Genomic DNA, 21,322 nt, shown 5'->3' on the forward strand with positions numbered 1-21,322 from the left:
CTGCACTAATGGTTTCTTCTGAGGTTGCAAGGTAGACTTGCAAAACCTCTCCGTTAATGGGGGCTACCATCACCGGTAAATGCGTTAAGTATTCTTTAAGTTCACTGAATGCTTTTTCTGCTTTTTCGGTCCATTTGAAATTCTGCTTGTCTAAGCAGCCTTTCAAAGTCTTGAAGAATGGGAGCGATAGTTCTGCTGACTTTGATAGAAACCTGTGTAGGGCTGCTAGCTTGCCATTGAAGCTTTGGATTTCTTTGAGAGTTCTTGGTGCCTTCATGTTGTGTATGTCTTTTATCTTCCCTGGATCTGCTTTAAACCCTTCTCTTGTTATCATGTGCCCTAGGAATTGGCCTTCTTCTACCCTAAATGAACACTTTTTAGGGTTTAACTTCATGTTTATCTTAAGGAGGGTTTTGAAAGTTTCCTATATGTCTACCAACATATCTTCTTCATTGCGGCTTTTGATAACCATGTCATCTACATAGGCTTCAAGATTGCAGCCTATTTGTCTTTCGAAGGCTTTATCAACCAGTCTTTGATATGTGGCCCCAACGTTTTTCAACCCGAAAGGCATTTTTCTATAACAATAAATTCCGTCATTCTTGTAGAACGCTGTCTTATCTTCATCATCTGGATGCATCTGGATTTGATGGTAGCCTTTGTGTGCATCTAGAAAGCATTTTAGATGGAATCCTGCCAGCGACTCTACTTTCCAATCTATCTCCGGCAGTGGGTAGCAATCTTTTGGACATGCCTTATTGATATCAGTGAAATCCACGCACATCCTCCAACCGCCATCATGCTTCCTGACCATCACTAGATTTGCTACCCAGCTTTGGTATTTAACCTCCCTTAATATTCCTAACCTTCACGAGATCTGCTACTTGTTCGCATGCTGCTTTGCCTCTTTCCGGTGCTAAACTTCTTCTTTTTTGCTTTATTGGTTCCACATGTGGTCGGGTGTTTAGCTTGTGTTGAGTGTCAAACTTTTCTCCATCAATGGTTATTTGTCGTGGGACACCAGTCATGTCTGCAGGAGTCCAGGCAAAAACTTCTTTGTGTTTCTCTAGGAGGCTTCTTAACTTTCTTTTGAATTCTCTTGGGAGCTGTCTCCCAATTAGCACATGTTGATCTAGGTACTTATCATTGATAAACAGCTTCTCCTCCTGCCCTTCGACATTGTTTGGCAATTCTCCCATTGGTTTATCTTTAGTTACCTCGACATGGGCACAACAATATTCTTCTTGACTCTCTGCTTTAATGCATCCAATATCGTAGGGTGTGGAAAACATGACTATGCCATGCATTGGGGAGGGTATAATTCCCATTTTTCGCATGGCTGTCCTACCCAAGATAACATTGTAAGGGGAGTCAGCCCGAACTATGATGAAAGTTAGCATTTCTGTTCTTGTCATCGGGGTTACCCCCACTGTTACTTGTAGGGTTATTTCCCCTAAAGACCAAGATCTTTCCCCTGTGAAGCCTACTAGTGGGCAAGAGATATTTTTCTTTGTTTTCCTTAGTGAATGCCGAAGCTTCAGGAAGCAGTGTTCGTACATAATTTCACAAGCGCTTCCTGTGTCTACGTATACTCTTCTCACTGGGTGGTTCCCCATCACCGCGCTTACTATTAAAGGGCCTTCGGATGCTTCTTCTTCTGCTATGGGGGGAAGTTGATCATTGCCTTTTTCCAAGCTTCGGTCTTTCTTGCCTCTACTTTAGTATGCCTTACATCTGCTATGATTACCATGATCGGTTCTTGGAGAGGCTCTTGCTTCGTCTCTGAGGGTCCCGCCTGCTGTTTTCCTTTTGGATTTGGGGTTTTTATTCCCCTCACCAAGTTAGAAAGCTACCCAGTCTTGAGCGCTTCTTCCATCCTTCCCTTCAATACTATGTACTCGTTGGTGTCATGACCATGAGCATTGTGAAACTCACAGAACTTTGTTAAGTCTTTGGCTTTCGAACCTGCTTGTGGCTTTGTTTGTGGCTTTTCGGTGGCCAAAATGTCTTTTGATCTTGGAATGTGTTGTAGGGTGCTATGGTTGTTTGCAGAGGTGCCATGTGGCCTATGGAACAGGCTGCTTCGATTCCTTTCTTGTCTGAAATTGTTGTTGCGACGAAACCTGTCATCTTGTTCCCAACGCCTTCCTTCTATTGGGCCTGTGACATTCCCTGCAGTTTCTTGACCCGTCATGAATATATGGCATTTGTTGGTTACCTCTGTGTACAGTTCTGGTAGATCCTTAGATAGGAATTCTACCAGAGGCTTCCACCTTAGGCCATGCATAAAACTAGAGACTCGTTGGTTTTCGCCAAGGCCTCTTATGAGGGATGTCTCATCTGTGTATCTTGTTATGAACTGCCGGATGCTTTCGCTATCTATTCTTTTTATATTATGGGCCTCCAAGTGTATTTTCTTGTACTTTACTTGTTGGCTGAAATGAGATCTGAATCTCCTTTTAAGGTCTTCAAAACTAGTGACACTTCCTATGGGTAGGCTTTCCAACCATGCACGTGTTGTATCCCTTAGGGTCAGTGCAAACATTTGACATGCTACCGGCACATTCCACTTTTGCATTCTTACCATACCATTGAAATGTTTGAGATGATTGTCTGGGTCACCCTTCCGCTCGTACATTTCAATGCCTTTTGGTAGCCCTCCCTCCGGCAAAGGGTAGTCTTTAATCCATTGAACAAATGGACCTGGGTCTGTTTTAACGATCATATCTTGTTCGCTGGGGTACCAAGTTGAAGGTTGAGGGAAGGGATAGTAGGGTGGCTGCGTAGTGTAGCTTCCGTGTGTTCCCATAGGTTGTGGTGTAGAAGAGTGACCATTCATGTTATACGCCTGTTGGGAATGAATGATTGGTATTAGGGAACACAAGGTTGGGTGTATGATATCGTCCCCCCGGCGGGTTGGTGAGTGAGGTGTGGTTGTTGGCTTGTAGCATTTAGGTTAGAGTAGCCATGATATGTTGGGTTGTATGTTTGTCCCATGGTTTGGACATATGAAGCAGCAAGTGGTGGTAAAGTAGGAGCTTGTGCTTGTGCCATTGTGTAGGCATTTGCAATAGCTGGGTTGAAGTGGAGGAGCTTGTGCCATTGTCTGACCGGGTACGTGGAGGAGCTTCCATTTCTATTTCTTCGTCGACTACTTCACTCTCTTCATCGAATAGACGTGTCCGTACACTTCTCATATTATTTCGCCGAAGGTATTCTTGTATCAATGGCTCCAAAACTTCCCGCTGCTGATCCGTAGGCTGTGGGAAATCTTGTGTGACTGGTGGACTTTGATTTGTAGTAGGTGGATTTTGATTTTTAGTAGGTGGATTGGAGGTTTCGAACCCAGGAGGTAAATTTGGGTTATCTTCCTCCATTTTTCCGTTACTAGATTATTTTTGAGTGCGGATGGCGCCACTTGTTTAAGCAAGTATATAGGCTTAAGTTCTAAAGGGTTAATCTAGCTTAGGAAGGGTTGAAAGGTTGAATAAGACTTGCTGGCGGTTCCTAACTGGTGTGAGATTAGTGAGATAATCACACGCCACCAAGCTTATAGGAGAGTGTCTGTGTGTGTTTCATTCTGCCTTGAGTGAGATTATGACAAGGTATTTATAGGGCCTAAGGAAGGATCTAGACTTGGTCCCAAATCCATGATGCCATGGATGCAGGAAGCCGTTGAGCGGTGCGTCGTCTAGTGTGAGAGTGTCAGATATATAGACGTCATGATATTGTCGTAGTCTATGGATGTGTATAATATTGTCGTAGTCTATGGACGTGTATAGACGTCATGATATTGTCGTAGTCTATGGATTAGACTCTATAGCCTAGAGGGTGATAGCTTAAGTAATTAGCCGTAGCCTATTTAGGCAGTAGCCTAAGGATTACATTAACTAAATCTTTGCTAAAAGCATAGTCGTAGGTATACATTATCAGATCATTAATGCAATAAGTTTTAAATTAAAAAAATGAATGCCAAATCAACTGACTGGAGTTATCGGTTTACCTCATACTATGGATTCGACTTTTTAAAATAACATGTCCTAAATTAAAAAAATGAATAACAAACAACTCGTGGTACATCTCGTAGCCCACGTGTAGGACTTCGGAGGGCTACGGTGAGTTTTCCCTTGTTAAAAAAAAAATAATAATAATATTATAAATATCATTTGCGTAATTTATTCTTTTCCTAAATTTGAAAATGGAACGAAGTAGGTTTCTGAGGTTCTAAAGAGCGGCAAAAATAGAAAAGAAATGGCGCATTCTTACCGAAGATCTTCAACTGACAACAACACGGCTCCTTTTAGTAAACCCTGGTTTTCAATAATTTATTTATTATATTTATATTTATTATTATTATTATTCTTATTATACAGTAATTCTACCAGCAGTATAAGTGAAACACTATATTCATTTGTAGAAGCTTGAAAGTATTATAAAGTTGTAACAGATATGGATCCGGTTTAGGCTATCCGGAATAGTCAAGCGTTTGGCTTTGATATACGGTCTAGCCGGCATACTTTAGGACATTATAACTCGATTTTTAGGTGGACTTGTAGAATTTTGAATATTTGTGCCCTAATTTGAATATAAGTGAAATTTAAGTGTTGTTTCCTTTTGTGGAAAATTTTGGTTGATTGTACGTAAGTTTGATAAGTATTTTGAAGTTTATAGTTGTGTGTGAAAACGTCTGACTGGATTGATGTTATATACTCGTATGATACCATAACTGCTGTTAGGCGATTATTAAGGCGGAGGAAGTGGTGTGATATAGATAGGATGGTTTAGCGGCTGAAATTCATTGTTTTTTTTTTTTTGGTGAAAGAGAGAATGTAGTGTGGTTATCATAGTTTTTAAAGGTTGTGTGGGTGGGCATTGTGTATACGGCGATTAAATGTGAAGCGCTCACAACAAAACTTAGTCATAGACGAAAGTTTCATGCTTTACATAGTTTATATTCTGAAGTGCATTACTTGTAATTGTTGTAAGAATAAGTCTACATGGATGAGGTTTTCCTTATTCATGTTACTTGGAGAAGGCTAGTCTTTTTGAATCAGATGTACGTGGCCTAACCGGTATTCCGTGATTGTTTCTGAATTTTTTTCTGCCACCTCTGAGATTGTAGCTAGTAGGATCAAATTTCAAACCAGAGACCTCTTGTAAGGAGGTCCAAGATGTTAACCGCTAGGCGACCTCGAAGCTGGTTTTGTGTATGAATAAGTCTGTTGCATAAGTATCCCAATGAAAACGAATGCCTGTTAACAAGGTTACATTACTTACATACACTGGTGACATAATAAAAGTTTGTTACGTTAAAACATAATAAAAAAGAGTTCATTTCGTATAATGAGAAGTAGGCAAAAGTTGGTTACATTTTGGCTCAATAAATGCTTATACGCGTGGTTCATGAATACGTCACCTACTCACCTTTTTACTTGTTGTGTGCTACCGTTTGCCTGTGTTACATACATTGGATAAATATAACTAAAGTTTGATTAATGCTGCTAAAATTAATCAAAGGGCCACCAACCAGGTTGTCTGTGGGTTTCACACTACAAAATATATAATCAGTTCTAGTAAGTTATGTCTTAAATTTTTACTAGAACGTAGGGCACTACATTCAAAATTGGTATCGACTCCATATTTGGTTGGTCACTAATCTGGCCGATTTATGCAAAGTGTACTCTAGTCTCTACATAAACCAGTTCTAGTAAGTTATGACTAAAGTTTGATTAATGCTGCTAAAATTATCTTATTCACTATTAATAAAAATGAAAACCAGGTAATGAGCAGGTCGAGCTATAGATTAGACGCTTAATTTGTCATGGAGAAGAACTCTTCTTGGGTTCTGCTTTACTCTGTAATTGTATCAGGGTTAGATTTGTAAGAAGGTCGGATTTAGTTCTTTTTCAGTTTGAATCTTTTAACCTTGAGACCTTTGGAAAAGAATAGCTTTGTGGTACATAATGGTTTTTTGGCTTATTTTATTTTTTTCTCTTTTAGCTATGAGTTGATCATGTCTATCTGCAACAGCTTCCGCACCTGGTTATGCAAAACCCGAAGCATGTCCAATAACATCCCAGTCACCAGTGACAAACTATGATCCATTGATTGACTCATATGATTTCCCACTAAAGGATGTAAGAATTGCTCATATATGAATCCATTTGATTTGATTGTTGATGTCAACGACTGACTAACTGATCGTTATGAATGTCGAATATGGTGATCAGATAGTGTTCGTCGGCAATCTGGTTATAGAGAATACACTGCTGGAGAAAGCCGTGAAGGTTTTCCATCTAATATGCGAGATCCATATGTTCCTAGTGCTCCTGGCATAGCAAACAAACAGCAAGACTCCTCCAAGACGTCAAATATCTTGTTTGTAGATGGGATGCCGAGTGATTGTACTCGAAGAGAAGTGTCTCGTATCCTTTCTTTTGAAGATTTATATATGTTTAGCTAAGATATCCATATATCACCTGACAAGATGTTGGAACTTGGAAGAATATAAAGACCTGGATACGGAAAGAGAACTATTTCGCCTTTCTAAGTAAGTCGATGATATCATTCATAAAGTAATATATCGCCTTTGGACATCCTGCACCTTGTGTGATTGGTTCTGCGACTTCTGCCATGATTTGATCTTATTTGTTACTGTTGGGACTTTTTTTTTGCTTAATTATATGTATACATCCATTTATAGGTTCCTTTAATAGGGACTAAATGCCATTGTCAACCTATTCTGAGAATGTCATCATTTTCACCAAAATCAGATAACTGGCATAGTGAAAGTGTCCTATGTATTGACATTTTGACATGGAAACTAACTTTCCTTGACTAGTGATAAAGATATATTTCGTCCTTTTCATGGGTTCAGAGATATAAGAGTTGTGCACAAGGAGCCAAGAACAGTAAGTATGCCAACTCGTAATCCCTTTGCTAAGTCTTCCTTTTTCAGAATATTCTTGATATATTATTACGTTTATGTGTGCATGATTATTGATTCGTACCTGTGACTCTGTGAGCAAGTAGTGAGCTTGTATTGTGAAAACTTTGTTCTGGCACTGCTGCTGGTAGATAACAGAATCAAGCATAAAAGGACCTCTAGGTGTTTAAGAAAGAAAATTATAATCTTAGTGTGTCTAGATATTAATTTCTTTTCAAGTTATACGAACCCATCCCATAATAGGCTCGCATCATGCCATAAGCTAAGTGTAGAACTCACTCCCAAAAGCTAGCTCAAAGGAGGAGGGGACACCTAGGCTTATAAACCACCAATCAATTCTATACTTGGCCGATATGGGATCGTTACACAAAGCTGCCTGTGTGGCTGTGATATAAATTATTAGTATGCACTATGCAAGGTATATACCTCAATGTGTAGTGTATATAGTGTGATAATCTGGTTCTTACACTACTTGCATCTGTCACCTTGGAAGTTTTTTTTGTTAATATCCTTATTAACCATTGTTTAGACTTTTAATATTGGCTGGTAAAAGTGGGAAATAGTTTAAAACGTTTGTTACATCAACAAAAAGTAACTAGCACACAAACCAAACCAAAAGTTTCTGTTTATTACACACCTGGTCACATTAAAGTCAACCTTCAAAAAGAACTTCCATTTCTTTCACATTTTTCACCTTTTTTTTGTTTCGATAAATTTATTCCAATACTCCATGGAAGGTTTGTATGTAGTCTATGCAAGTGATGAACTCAGAAGGCAAATCAGATCAATTGGTCACTGGACATTCATCGGTTTTGAGTTTTTTAGTCTTCTAAAAAGAGTATTAGTCACATATTTCAATTCTTACAATCATATCAAAAACAACTTTTTTTAGAGTTTTAGAAATTTAAGTAAACAAGGTTGATGATATATGCTTTTCTTTCATGAGTATTGAACCTGTTTTAATCTTAACTTGATAACTTAACACATACATCTGATATGATTGTGAGAATATAAAAAATTTATAGATATGATACACCTTTTTGGGAAATGTACAAAATATGCAGGTCTAGTAAAACCTGATAACCATTTCTAATTATGATCTCACTTTTACTTTCACCACCAGAAAGTAACAAACCAAATAGGAAAATATTTTAAGGACAGCTGCGGAAGCAGTTCAAATATGGAGGAAGCCGTCATATTTTGATACCAACCCATCCCACAATAGGCTTGTATATGCCACAAGCTAGGTGTAGAACTCACTCCCAAAAGCTAGCTCAAAGGGGCTATGTTGGTCACGGTTAACACCCTTCTCCTTGGGTCCAAGCCACCACTCCATAGGTCACCACTCCGAGTGTTGGAACCTCGAAAGGTAAGGCTGGCTCTAATACCAATTGATACGAACCCATCCCATAATAGGCTCGTATCATGCCACAAGCTAGGTGTAGAACTCACTCCCAAAAGCTAGCTCAAAGAAGGAGGGGACACCTTGACTTATAAACCACCAACTAATCCCATACTTGGCCGATGTGGGATCATATCATATTTTCTGTTTACTACATACACTGAAGGAGGAAGCCATCAGGCTCTTGCAGCCTTGACGAAATTTTTTAGTTGTCTATGGTTAGGGTCCTTTGAAACATTAACTGATGTTAGTTGTCTACGGTTAGGATCCTAATCAACATGAATTGATGTTAGTTGTCCTTTGTTTCATTATATATCAAATTCCATATACATGATCCTTTAAAAGACGAAATTGACCTTGCAAATATATATTTGAGATTGAGAATTTTAGTCTTTGGTGCTAAGTAAAATTCTGCTATGTATAATAATTTAATACTTTGGACATATCCCTAATGCTGTCTTTCTTTTGGATTCAGAGAAATTAGACTTGTGCACTAGGAGCTAAGAACTGTAAGTATGCCATCTAGTAATCAGTTTTTAACCCTTATGTTTAGAATGTTTTGGATTCCATTTTAACTTGTGCATGATATATACTCTGAGCAATACGTGGGAATGTATTATACAACTTTTAGCACAACAAAGAATTTATAGTTGTTTAAGAAGGAAACAGGGTGTTCCTGTGTATGCATGTCTGTCTAAACACTAAATACTAGTACTCTCCGGTCCCCCCTATCAATTCAGAAATAGGATAAATTTCTCTGGCAAAATTTCATCATAAATACATATCATCCATTTTTCCAGTTGATACCTATAAGCATTTAGCTGGTTCATTGCAATCAAAATGTTTATTGTTATATGTTTTACCACAATGCTATAAAAATGTTTATTGTTATATGTTTTACCACAATGCTATAAAAGTATCTGTATTTAATGTTAAATAGTATAAGTTATCTTGTTACTTGCATAAATGGGCAATGGATGTTTTAACAATAATAGATGTCATTTTTAACAGCTTTAAATTAAATAATGACTCATCTATCTACAATTTGAAGTTTTGTTCCATACAACTATAATGAATAGGGAAGTGATTTGCATACCAGCTTTTTTATGCTTACACATAAAGTGCATGCAATTCTGATCTGTATTATAGGTATGAAGGTATTGTACCAGCAAGAAGTTGTGTGTGCAAGTATCTTCTCTATGGGTTAACCTTTTATTTGACCATTGATAATGGTTGAGAAAATCTGGGACTACGTTTGAAGTGATTGGTACATATACTACAACTGACCGATACAAACGCAAACAACAAATTGCGCTTATCATGAAATCATGATCTGGCTCAATTAAGGCATCTCTTAAGAGAAGTGCCCAATTTGGTCACATTTCTTTATCTTTCTCTTGTTTCTTTATTTTTATGCTAATTGAAGTTTTGTATGTAAAATAGGCAAGTGACAAACTAAGAAGGCAAACCAGGTGAATTGGTCATTAAACTTTTATGGTTTCTCAATTGTGCATCTCTCTGGTAAAGGTTTCTCTGTCCAAATACTTCATTAGTGGAATGTTAGAAATTAAAGTATTTGATAGCTGATGAATTATGCTTTAATTCATGAGAACTTGAGCAGTTGTTATAATATATATAAGGTCCTTAAGCTCCTTCAATCTTAACTATAGTTTGATAATTAGGACAATAATTTAGATGATGTTATTGATATGATTCCAAGGATTATAAATATGTAGTCCATAAATTTTTTATATAGGTAAGTAAATGATATACCCGTGAAAATCCTGCAAAGATTTATAAGTTTCCTCACCTAAAGGAGAGTTGAGCTGAGCGAATGAACATCATATAGAGGTTCTGATCGCTGTGGGGGTTAAGATGATATCTCACTAGGCTGTACCTTCTCATTGTTTAAACAAAGAGGATGCCAAATGGAGTAATATTAAGAAAGAGTGATATCAGTATTGCACAACGTTATTAAGAAATATTACGTATGTCATTGAAGCAACTATTCTGTGCATGGCCATGGAGTCTAGCTTATGGTTCTCATAAACAAAATATATATATTTGTATCAGGGGGTTATGTTAATGACATACTTTATGACATGCTTTTTGGGCCGCTGGATTTTTATCTAGTGATCGGCTGTCATATTTTCTCAACTAAGAAAAAGTTGGACTATCATTTTGCAATGAAACTTCGGCAAAATCAGAATTTTCATTTATACTTATTATCCATAGACATTGTAGTGTTTCCGATGAACGATGATGGAAAGAAGCATATTACATGTAGTGTAGGCATAGTGGTAAGGGAAGCACTTGGTGAACTTAAGGTCTCAAGTTCCATCCCCGCTTGACACAAAACACAATTCTTTTAAGGTACCCGTTACCAATGAAGCCTAGACCCACATGTGAAGCTCTAAAGACACGGGTTCAATCCCTTGGTGTGCCCGGATCATGTGGAGATTAAGATGGAGGTATAGTACCGGTATCATATGGTTCATACAGGGTGATTCGATGGGTATCCAATTGTGGTACCGGGGCTAAGGTTCCCCCCATTATCCTTTTTCATATCACATGAAGTGTTGATGCCGGTAAACCATGTCGTTACAGCATTTGAATATATTGTCTTTCTTTATGCAAGAATATTAGTTATTCAGATCTATGTATTTTTGTTATTTGCATTAAAACCCAAAAGGCCTGCTGATTGATTACACAGTTCTCCTTGTGTTTGTGTAATTTTTAATAGATTTGACCAATTTCATGTACTATTCTGATATATAATCTGATTTTGAGTTACAGAGGCAGGGAGGAAATCCCAGCGTTTTGTGCTTTCTTGAGTTTGCAGATGCCAATTGTGCTTTAACTGCTATGGAAGCCCTTCAAGGTTCATTTATCTTCAACATCTTGATTGTGAAAGTGATTATCGATGCACTACACAGGGACACTTGGAAGTTGGAACTCGAAAATTATGCTAAAGTTTGACTAGAAAAAAACATCTTGGCAAAAAAAAGCAACATATCACCCTATATGAGACTCTGGAAAAGAAGTCAAAGAACTAGAGCTGATAGTTTGACCCATTTACGTATGAATGGGTCGATGCGGTATAAAATTTCTCTCTAACCCGTCTATCTTGTATGATCAAAACAAATAGCCTTGAAAGGAGGGTATAAATGGGCTGAAATTCACCCATAGTGTATATTTGCTGCATAAAACCTCCTAATACAAAGGTTAAACAAAAAATGCTTTGGGCGAACCCAAGCTGAACTATATCGAGCTGTACCAAATTCCCTGTTTTGACCTCTTAACCCATCAAACACACATTTTCGCACTTTCACTAAGAACATATGAACCGACTTTGAGAAAATTATTGGATCTTGATCCTTGAGAATGCGGTCTTTTGCAGGTTACAAGTTTGATATGAAGAAACCTGATTCACATGCATTGAAGTTACACTATGCTCATTTTCCATTTCACTTCCCATCTGATGGCAATAGGCAACATCAAACTGTTTCAAGTTAATTGCACTTGCAGTTGGATACGAGCTTTAAGGTAAATCCAATTTCTAATACATTAGTCTGTTGTAATAGGCAGTGAATGCAATAGGGACAGCTTACAAATTGGCTGTTAACAACTCTGATGTGTAATAGATTTCTAGTTAGCCAATAGCCACAGTGTCTGGTCAATATTTTAGGTTCTTTTAGAATGGTCTCTTCTTTCAAAGGATTTTTTTTACATGTGATGTATTTGAAGCGGTTTCAGCTGAGCATGCACTACTGTAACCATGATCGTGTATTGAAATAACTAAAACAGTTTCAGTAACTAACATACCATAGAATCCAGGTTGCTATACAAAATAAAAGACCATGGACCTAGTTGTTAGATAGCCATCGAAAGTAATAACTTAGTCATTGATGTCGAAAGGTGACCACCCCCTAAATCCCTAATTAACGCTTATGTTGTTGCAATATTGGTGGCTGGATTGACACATATACTTCTGGACGAGTCCATTTGCTGTTTTGATCTCGAAGGGGCAAATAGCAAAGGTTTAGCTAAAATGTGAGCAGGTCAAAAGTTGCTAGAGTTCATTATCATACCTAGTACTTACAACATGCTAAATCATTTATTTAGGTTTTTTTTTTCTTATATAATTACTGATATAATTTGTAATCATAGGTAGCGTATTAGACTACCTCGAAGTTTGTTTAAGAAATAAAGAAGAGAAAAATAGGATAAAATTAGCTTGGCCTGACCCGACGGTCCTATACTAAAATGTCATGTTCCGAGTTCTGACAGACCAGGAGCTGATCTTGTCGTCTGTAGACCCTAGTCCTAGTTTTCAACCAGTCTTGTTCTATTACTTTATGGTTGTGGGTCTGTTTTGTCCCGTTCCAAATCAACTTGCGACCTTAACTCAATATATGTTTTTTTATGTTATATAAATATTTTTAAAAAATTGACCACCTGGATGATAGCAATGACTTGATTTGTGTTATCAGCCTACTAACTGAGTTAGTTGATTATTCTTTTAGACCCTAGGCGTTGGGTTAATGGTAAATTAATAGAGGCGGTAACTCTGACACAAATGTGGAGGTACAAGGTTAAAATCAGTTAGGTGTAGCCAGTGTGCGGTTAGCTCCTTTGGTTGAGGCTCTTGTCTCTTGAGGTGTATGTTTAGAGATCGACAGTATTATATGGGTGTAATGTAGGTGTACTAAGAATTTTGTTGCTAAAATAAATCCATTTGGTGCATACAAATTATAGGTGACACACACCTTTATAAAAGAAGAGAGAAAGAACTGGTTTATGTAGAGACTAGAGCACACTTTGCATAAATCGGCCAGATTAGTGACCAACCAAATATGGAGTCGATACCAATTTTGAATGTAGTGCCCTACGTTCTAGTAGAGGTGCAAGAAAAAATCGATTAACCGAACCGAACCGATTTGTAACCGATAACCGAAATCGGTTAATAACCGGAATAGTAAAAACCGATTATAGGTTACCAGAAACCGTAGGTTACTAACCGATTACTCTTTTCAAAACCAAAACCGATTATTAACCGGTTAACCTATAACCGGTTAATTATTCTAAATAATAACCGGTTAACCGGTTAATCACATATTATATACATACACTGATATTTAACCAGAAAGATCGGACCATCAGATGATTTCGTAAGCTTTCGATATATCTATACTATATATAGATTAATGCTCATTTCATCCGATCCAACATCAATTTTTGTTTTTTTTTGAGATTTGGGATGATGAAATTTGTTGTGTTTAGAAAATGATGTTTATTTGGAATATAGGTTTTTTTGGAATATGGGTTTGTCGCTTAGGCTTGTCGGAAATGATTGTTTTTCCACATTATAATGGGCAGTTAAAAAAAACCGAATAGGTTAACGGGTATCGGTTAACCGGTTATTATTAATCGAAATCGGTTAGATAGGTTCTACTTTTAAAACCTAAAAACCAGTTATTAACCGGTACAAGTTAACCGTAATCGATTATTACTGTTTCAAAAAATAACCGAAACCAGTTATTAAAATTAATAACCGAAATCGGTTAACCGTTTCTTGCACCTCTACGTTCTAGTAAGAATTTAAGTCATAACTTACTAGAATTGATTATATATTTTGTAGTATGAAACCCACAGACAACCTGGTTGGTGGCCCTTTGATGAAGACAAAGTTTTTGCAGGTAAGATAGCGACAAATCACACAGACGATACATGTAATTTACTCTAAGTATCATTTTGAAAATAAAAAAGAAAGTGCGATGTAGTTTTACAAAAGCAATTGTTGAAGAAATAACAAGATTCCAGACCACATATAGTAGAATGATTCCCTCATCTTTGATTGATTAATAAAAGTACTTAATAGACAAATTGAAATAATTATAGAGATTACAATAAACCAACACAAAAGTGATAGATTAAGGGACAACTACAAACTATTACATAATCAGAATAATGATTGAAACAAACGTGGTGATGATTGAGTGTAACGGTTATAAACTGCAAATTTGGGTGTTGTGTTGTAACCCTAACAGTAACAGCAACTTGTTTATAGGAGAGTGATATTTCTACAACATAATTTTGTCATCTACAACATATATATAAACTTTATTACACAAGGGTACAACTGCATAATATAAAGATTGTTGTAGATTGTCAAATTGTGTTGTACAAATATCATTTCCCTTGTTTATATAGACCATCTTCTTCTTTGACCCTTCTTCTTCTTGATGTCCAGCTTTAGTCCCTAGAGTTTCAGCTTTCTCATATTGACAGAAATAGCCCTTCTGAATATAAATAATACACAAGGAGACCAAGTTAGAACAATCAAGATGTAATATTTCAAAAATTGTTACAAAATTAATGCCTAAGTATGAATAAAAATCTTGATCATGAATCATTCAAACGAGGATTCTTTAATAAAAAGTTATATACATTACAATCTTTTATTTAGGAAAACATTATCACTATGACAAGAATATGTAGTGCGTAGAACACAAGTCTATCAAACAGATATGCTATTTTTTACAAATAGTAAAGATGATTTTTTTAAATGTTAATTTGACCAAATGTTATTAGGTTGATCTATTCTAGATTAGCCACTTATGTACCAACATGTACTTACATTTATAATCATAAGCTGTATAATTTGTTTCTTACCAAATGTGTTAATGGTTAGACATAACACTCGAGTCAAGTTCGAATCCCAGTTTCCACCACTTGGAAATCTATAGGTCTAGCGGCCCCCGGAGTATCTAATTTCTGACTCCCGGACAAGAACCTCTATAGAAAAAACCTTCCCACCTTATTTTTGTATGAATAGAAAACCGAAATTGTTTCCTTCTCAAAAAGCAATTAAATATCTGTAATCAGTCGTACTATGATAGAGATAATAATTCATATGTATCATGTAAATATAAAATAATTATTAAATTTGCAAATTAACAAAGTTATTAACTAAATAAATACAACTATAGTGTGAAAAAGGATGCACATAACTCTGGCACTAAGCAGGTCATATTCCTTTCTTTTTCATATGTGGCACGTCCCGTCTTATATATTAACTTCTAAATCTAAATTATTAATAATAGTCTTCTTTTCATACCTAAGATCTCAAATTAAATATTCCAAACCTAGTTAGTGTAACATTCTGTTTTACTACGACTAGTGTAATAAGTCGCCCTTTGATGAGACATGAAATTCTATTTTTCTAGTCACCACATAAATGCCTATGCATCAAATTAAGACAACCAACTACTCTCCGTTTTTTCCCCTTCAATATATTGGTTGAATATGATCAGAATGTTGGTAATTGATTATGTATTTTATAAGACTCTAAATCTTTTTCTAAACAAACTACAAGTTGCTTCGTACATATGTCTTGTCGGGGGTTGTCGTGGAAATTAGGAGAACCGGAAGAATAATGACCCTAACCAGACATAATGAATTCGACCCGCCGATCTAAAAAGCAAAATACGAGCGTTTTTAAGACTATTATTATTAGTGAACCAACCATACCCAATTCTTAATTAAAAAATTTAATTTCCCTTTCTTCCACTTATATAAAAATATAAATAAATTATATTAATTTATTTATATTTTTACAATATTGAAAATAATTTTTTTTATTTTAAATAAATAAATCCTTTTTTTACAATAATCTAGAATTTTTAAATAACATAAATAAGATACAAATTTGGTAAAATATAGAAAATTATATTTATAAAAGTAGTTCGGTTTTTAATAAAACTTATGTCAAAATGTTCGTAAAAGAAAAATAGAAAATACCACTTTTTTAAATTTTTTATTAAAACTTATAAAATGTAAGTCATTAAAGAAAAACTAATAAAGTATTATATTTAATTATGTATAATAAAAACCAAAAAGATTTAATCCATTGGAAAGATGACACGTGGCTCAAAATAGGACAATCTCCTTACAATTTGGCTCGTGCAAGGGAGTAGTTCGCTAGGAGACCTTTTGGCATTTTGTACATTTATTATTATATTGAGCAATCTATTGAACAGTTCAGTAGTTCACCGATGTGATTAGTCTAATGTGTTTATCATTCGATTGGAACATGCATAATTGATTATTAAATGTAAATTGGTTGGAACACTGTATACTGCCTAATTGGATGTCAACTGTGATATCTCGAATACTAAATGTTAACTGGTAGCTACTAACTCGTTGTTAAAAAAAATGTAAAGATATTATACAAGTAATTTAAACCCTTGTTAATCAGACATTGGATGGGTCGGTCACTTTTTGTTTGTCACATTGGGTGGGTTGGTCACTTTTCGTTTGTCATAACAGCCCTTAGGGCATCTCTAATGGTAAAAAATGAATGACTTATTTTGAAGAGAAAAGTTTTTATAAAAGGTTAACACAATTGAGTTATTTAATCAATAGGTTGAAAAATCTCAATCTATTGACTAAAAACTTTTTTTTTCTAATATGTATCAATAGATGTTAATTTAATTAAAAACAAAAGCGCTTTAAAAAGCTTTATCATTGGAAAGAAGACATTTTTTATAAGTTAAAGTTAGCGGATTTGTTAAATGGCAAAAAAAAAATAAAAAAAATTAATAACTTATTGTTATTCTGAATACTCTTATATACTGTTGTATATATTAATATTAATGTTAACAAAAAAATAACTATTGTATATTGAATTGAGGATTAGAAAGAAGCCATTATATAAAAAGTTTTTCAGGTTTTTCTTGTAATCCTCTTGATATTATAAAATACCGTCATCCTAGTTAATTTTCATTTTAAATATTCTACCGAAAAATTAAACTCAATATTTAAACATACTCGTGTGTTAGATAAGCTAAAATCGTGACAATATGATTTACCTTATATTTTAAATTTAAATATCGTTGCACAAAGCTATTCAACTTCTAAAATTTTATTATTAAAAAGGAAGATACTTTTAATAACTACAAAAAACTATTGGATTATCCTGGTGTGAAAAGTATGTACATAATGCGGCATGAAGCATGGCACATCCCTTTCTTATATCCTCAAAAATCAAATCTTCGACTTCTAAATCCCAATCACTATTATAATATTCTTGATTTCACACCTAAGTCTTTATCTTTAAATGTAATAAAACTACAGATTGAATTTTATCACCTTTGTAAGAGAAATATTTGTAATAATTATATTGTTGAGCCCAAAATGATAATTTTTGGGTTCGAGACTGCTTTCAAAATCAAATTATGCGGAATTCAAATTTTGACAGATTGTTTGACTTACAGATACATGATTTGATCATACATTTGTCGAATTTGAGAAGTGATATATGTATAATAACAAACTGAATCTTACACGACATGTACAAGTATGACATAACAACAAAGATATAACATTATCTTTTTGAAAGAATTGATAAAAATATCATGGATCTTGATACATTTATCATAATTATACATAAAATATATGTATATATACAATATACTATTGAATTAGTACCAGTGAGGTTTTTCTTTAAACTTATTATAAACTAACATATATTGTACTCTTTTTACCCGAACCCAAATAACTTCGGGCCCACTTATTTTTGTATCTATAATCTATATAATCTATATCTATCTATAATATAATCTTCTCTTATAAAGCAAAATAGATTAAGACATTAAACAATGTTTCATTATCCCAATATACCCCCAATTACTTTTTTCTAACACTTTCATATTTTTTTTTTAATCTTAACTATGTGTGTATTCATCCCTAAAACATATTTTAAATCCTAACCCTAAAACATAACTTCTTCTTCTTGATCCTCTGCCCTCTCTCGCTAGCTCGGGCACCACCGCCACCAAACCGCCGTCGTTAACATCATCGCCGCCACATCGCGTGGGCGTATATCAAGTTTGTACTAAAATAGATTAGAACCCCTTTTGCCAAACACTAATGATGTCAAGAAAATACCCAATCTGAACACCGACAACGCTGAGTTGAGTGAGTTCCCTAATGTGGATGTTTAATGCTGCCTCAACTCAATACTGAAGTCGGATTTAGCTTATCCGGACATCTGGTACTATACTATGCAACCTTGTAAAACAAAGGGTTATGCATAACATTGTTGGGTATGATTATGATTTATGATCAACTATAATCATAATTCAAACCCCAAAACTGAACCATCTAAACCTGTATCTAGTCAAAATGCCAAAAACTACAAGGGAAATAACCCAAATCAACCAAATAACAGACATATCATCAAATACTTAACAAGAACAATAATGCTCCCAAGTTTAGGGAAGAAAAGAAGATGAGGAGAAAAGAGAAGGCGGGGGATGTAACATCTTTCTATTTATAGAAGGAAATATCAATCTCTCCCTTCCTTTCATTTCTCTCCGTTAATGAAAACTCGGGACCACAAGATTGATAATACCCAACCCGAACATGGATAATGTCGACCGCTGCCTCATACTGAAGTCAGGTTTAGCTTATCCGGTGCTCTAATATGCAACCGTGTAAATCAAAAGGTTATGTATAACATTGTTGGGCATGATCAACTATAATCAAAATTCAAACCCAAAACTGAACCATCTAAACCTGTTTCTAGTCAAAACGCACAAAACTATCCAAGGGCTTCATCTTTTAATAATAACAATATATATAAGAGAGTTCATTTCTATACATTGATGTCTTGCAATAATGAATCAATAATCAACAAGCAACTAGAGCTAGTTAAACTGTTAAATTTAAATTTAGTAAGTAATTTCTGTATAAAACTCATCCTAAAAGCCAAATTTTCAATGTGTTTGCACAAAGGGGAAGATACATATATGACAACCCCACATCAAAAAAATGCAACAAAATGGCTATAATCCAACACAATTAACAACATGATAATAAAATGAGCTAAAAGACTAATCCCAATAACAATATGTTTAGTAATCAAAGTTCTCTTCAAGTCAAGAAAGAAGTACCAGCATGATTATGATGCAAAAGATTATGAGCAATCGAATCCCTCGCTTTCATTGCAATCGCAGATCTTAATCCGATTTCAGGCACCATTTCATCATCCATAAGCTCAATCATCAACTCGGGCTCTATTTCTTCGTTCCTAATTTCGCAAATATTATGCAAAACACAGCAAGCCCCTAACACAACAGGCAAATCTTGAAGCTTAACTTCTGTTCTTTTTTGTAAACAAGACCACCTTCCTTTCAACCTTGCAAATGAATCTTTAGCTACTCTTTGTATCTCACCAATTTTTTCATTAAATGCATGTTGTGTCCATGTCAAATGTGGTTGTGTATAAGGTACTAATACCCAATCCATTAAGGGGTATCCTGAACTACCTACAACCCAAACATCTTTCAACAGCCCATTATTTGCCCTTTGAAAAAGTGCTGATTTTTCCAACACTTGATCATCTGGCATCGAACCGGGCCATCCGATGCACACATCCGTAAAAACGCCTCGTGGGTCGACAACGCCTTGAACCGTTATCGAGTAACTAGTCTTTTGGTTTCGCTCTGTATGTCTTTTGTTAAAATAAGCAGCCACACTTATTTTTGGAGCAATAATTGGAATGTGAGTTGTGTACATTGATCCTATAACATTCGGGATACCAGAAATCGACACGAATTCATCTTTGATCACTCTAATGGTATCCTCATTAGGCCATTGTAGATACTTTGGCATCAACACATTCTTTATAGCTGAACAAACTTCAAGCACAAGCTTGTGACACGTCGAAATGCCTAACCCGAATCGTTTTGAAACAAGACGTAGCGGTTCGCCAGTGGCTAACCGCCATATACAAACCGCGACGCGTTGCCTTACTGGCACCGCGTCGCGCAACATTGTGTTTTCCTTGGCCACAACTGACGTCAGCTCATTACATATCATTTCAAATGTATCTTTCCCCATTCTAAATGCCCTTTTGAATTCCTCTTCCGGGAAATCCGGACTATTGCATTTATCCCACCAATCAGTTGACCTAGTCTTTACCCATAATCTTCTTTGCGGCCCACCAGCACCCCCAGCGCCAGTATTTCCAACCGTACTGGTACTGGGGGTGTTTTTCTGGGCCGAGGTTATATCAGCATCAGCTGATATAACAACGGAAGCGAGCGCCGCATTAGTTGCGGCGCGCGCTTTGCGTTTCCTAACGCGATGCGTTTCGTCGATTACCTCATCGAGTTCCTGTAACTCGTTGCGGTAATCCAACATGGCTTTTGTTTTCTTATTATGATTTTCTTGAAACATTACCTTGTCTTGTTCTTGAGCATCATCCCATGTTTGTTTTTCTATTTTGTCTTGTTCTTCAATCAAAAGCAAACTAGTAATAATTTCTTTCAACCCTTTTGTTTTCACTTGCTCTTCTTCTTGTTCTTGTGCTTGCTTTTCTCCATCATTACCACTTGTTGTTGGTTTTGCATCATTCATTTGATCAAATGTTTGTTGTAATAAACTATAGTAATAAAAATAATCACTACTATTCTCTTGTTTTGTATTAGAAGAAGTCATATATTTATATATCTATATATAAACGTAAGCAAAATTTTGGGAAAGTTGGAAAATGAAAGTAAGGTCTTTGAAAAAATTGCCCGAAAGAGATGTGAACACAAGAAATATGAAAGATTGAGACTGAAAATGAAAAGGGGTTTGAAGGGGATTATATATGTTTTATTATATATACCTAAATATGTGTATGTATATATATCTAAAGGGGTTCAGGTGTGAAATGAAAAAAAGAAAAGTAAGAAAAACAAAAAGACATCTGGTTTAGTGAAAAAGAATAAAGAAGAAGCGAAATTGATGAAGAAGACGTGTGAACACAATATATTGTGAGAGTACGAAAGGGAAGATTCGAAGTATGTGTCGTATGGCGGTGCAACAACGCGGTTGGATACTTGGGTTTGGTTTTGACTTCCTTGTTTTATTTTGATAAAATAAATGTGTTTTGTCTTTTCATTTTATTTGTTTATAGTTTA

General features: G+C 35.5%; 2 protein-coding genes and 1 long non-coding RNA gene across 3 annotated transcripts; 1 reads left to right on the forward strand and 2 right to left on the reverse strand.

The window, feature by feature from the left end:
- Nucleotides 1-1,849: 1,849 nt before the first annotated feature.
- LOC122601156 lies at nucleotides 1,850-2,839 on the reverse strand. Its single transcript, XM_043773924.1, has one exon. The coding sequence runs from the start codon at nucleotides 2,837-2,839 to the stop codon at nucleotides 1,850-1,852; it is 990 nt and encodes a 329-aa protein (XP_043629859.1).
- A 7,243-nt stretch (nucleotides 2,840-10,082) lies between these two features.
- On the forward strand, nucleotides 10,083-12,164 carry LOC122599253. The gene is made up of 2 exons (XR_006323896.1): nucleotides 10,083-11,446; nucleotides 11,749-12,164. It is a non-coding gene; the product is annotated as an uncharacterized LOC122599253 (long non-coding RNA).
- A 6,897-nt stretch (nucleotides 12,165-19,061) lies between these two features.
- LOC122599251 (protein ANTAGONIST OF LIKE HETEROCHROMATIN PROTEIN 1-like) lies at nucleotides 19,062-21,012 on the reverse strand. The gene has a single exon (XM_043771731.1). It carries the CDS (start codon nucleotides 20,853-20,855, stop codon nucleotides 19,287-19,289), a length of 1,569 nt encoding a protein of 522 aa, XP_043627666.1. The 5' UTR covers nucleotides 20,856-21,012; the 3' UTR covers nucleotides 19,062-19,286.
- Between the last annotated feature and the right edge of the window lie 310 nt (nucleotides 21,013-21,322).

Source organism: Erigeron canadensis, chromosome 5, assembly GCF_010389155.1.
Source record: "Erigeron canadensis isolate Cc75 chromosome 5, C_canadensis_v1, whole genome shotgun sequence".
Taxonomy (NCBI): domain Eukaryota; kingdom Viridiplantae; phylum Streptophyta; class Magnoliopsida; order Asterales; family Asteraceae; genus Erigeron; species Erigeron canadensis.

Coding starts and splice junctions, on each gene's coding strand:
- LOC122599251 (XM_043771731.1), bottom strand. CDS start 20,855: ATGACTTCTTCTAATACAAAACAAGAGAATAGTAGTGATTATTTTTAT.
- LOC122601156 (XM_043773924.1), bottom strand. CDS start 2,839: ATGAATGGTCACTCTTCTACACCACAACCTATGGGAACACACGGAAGC.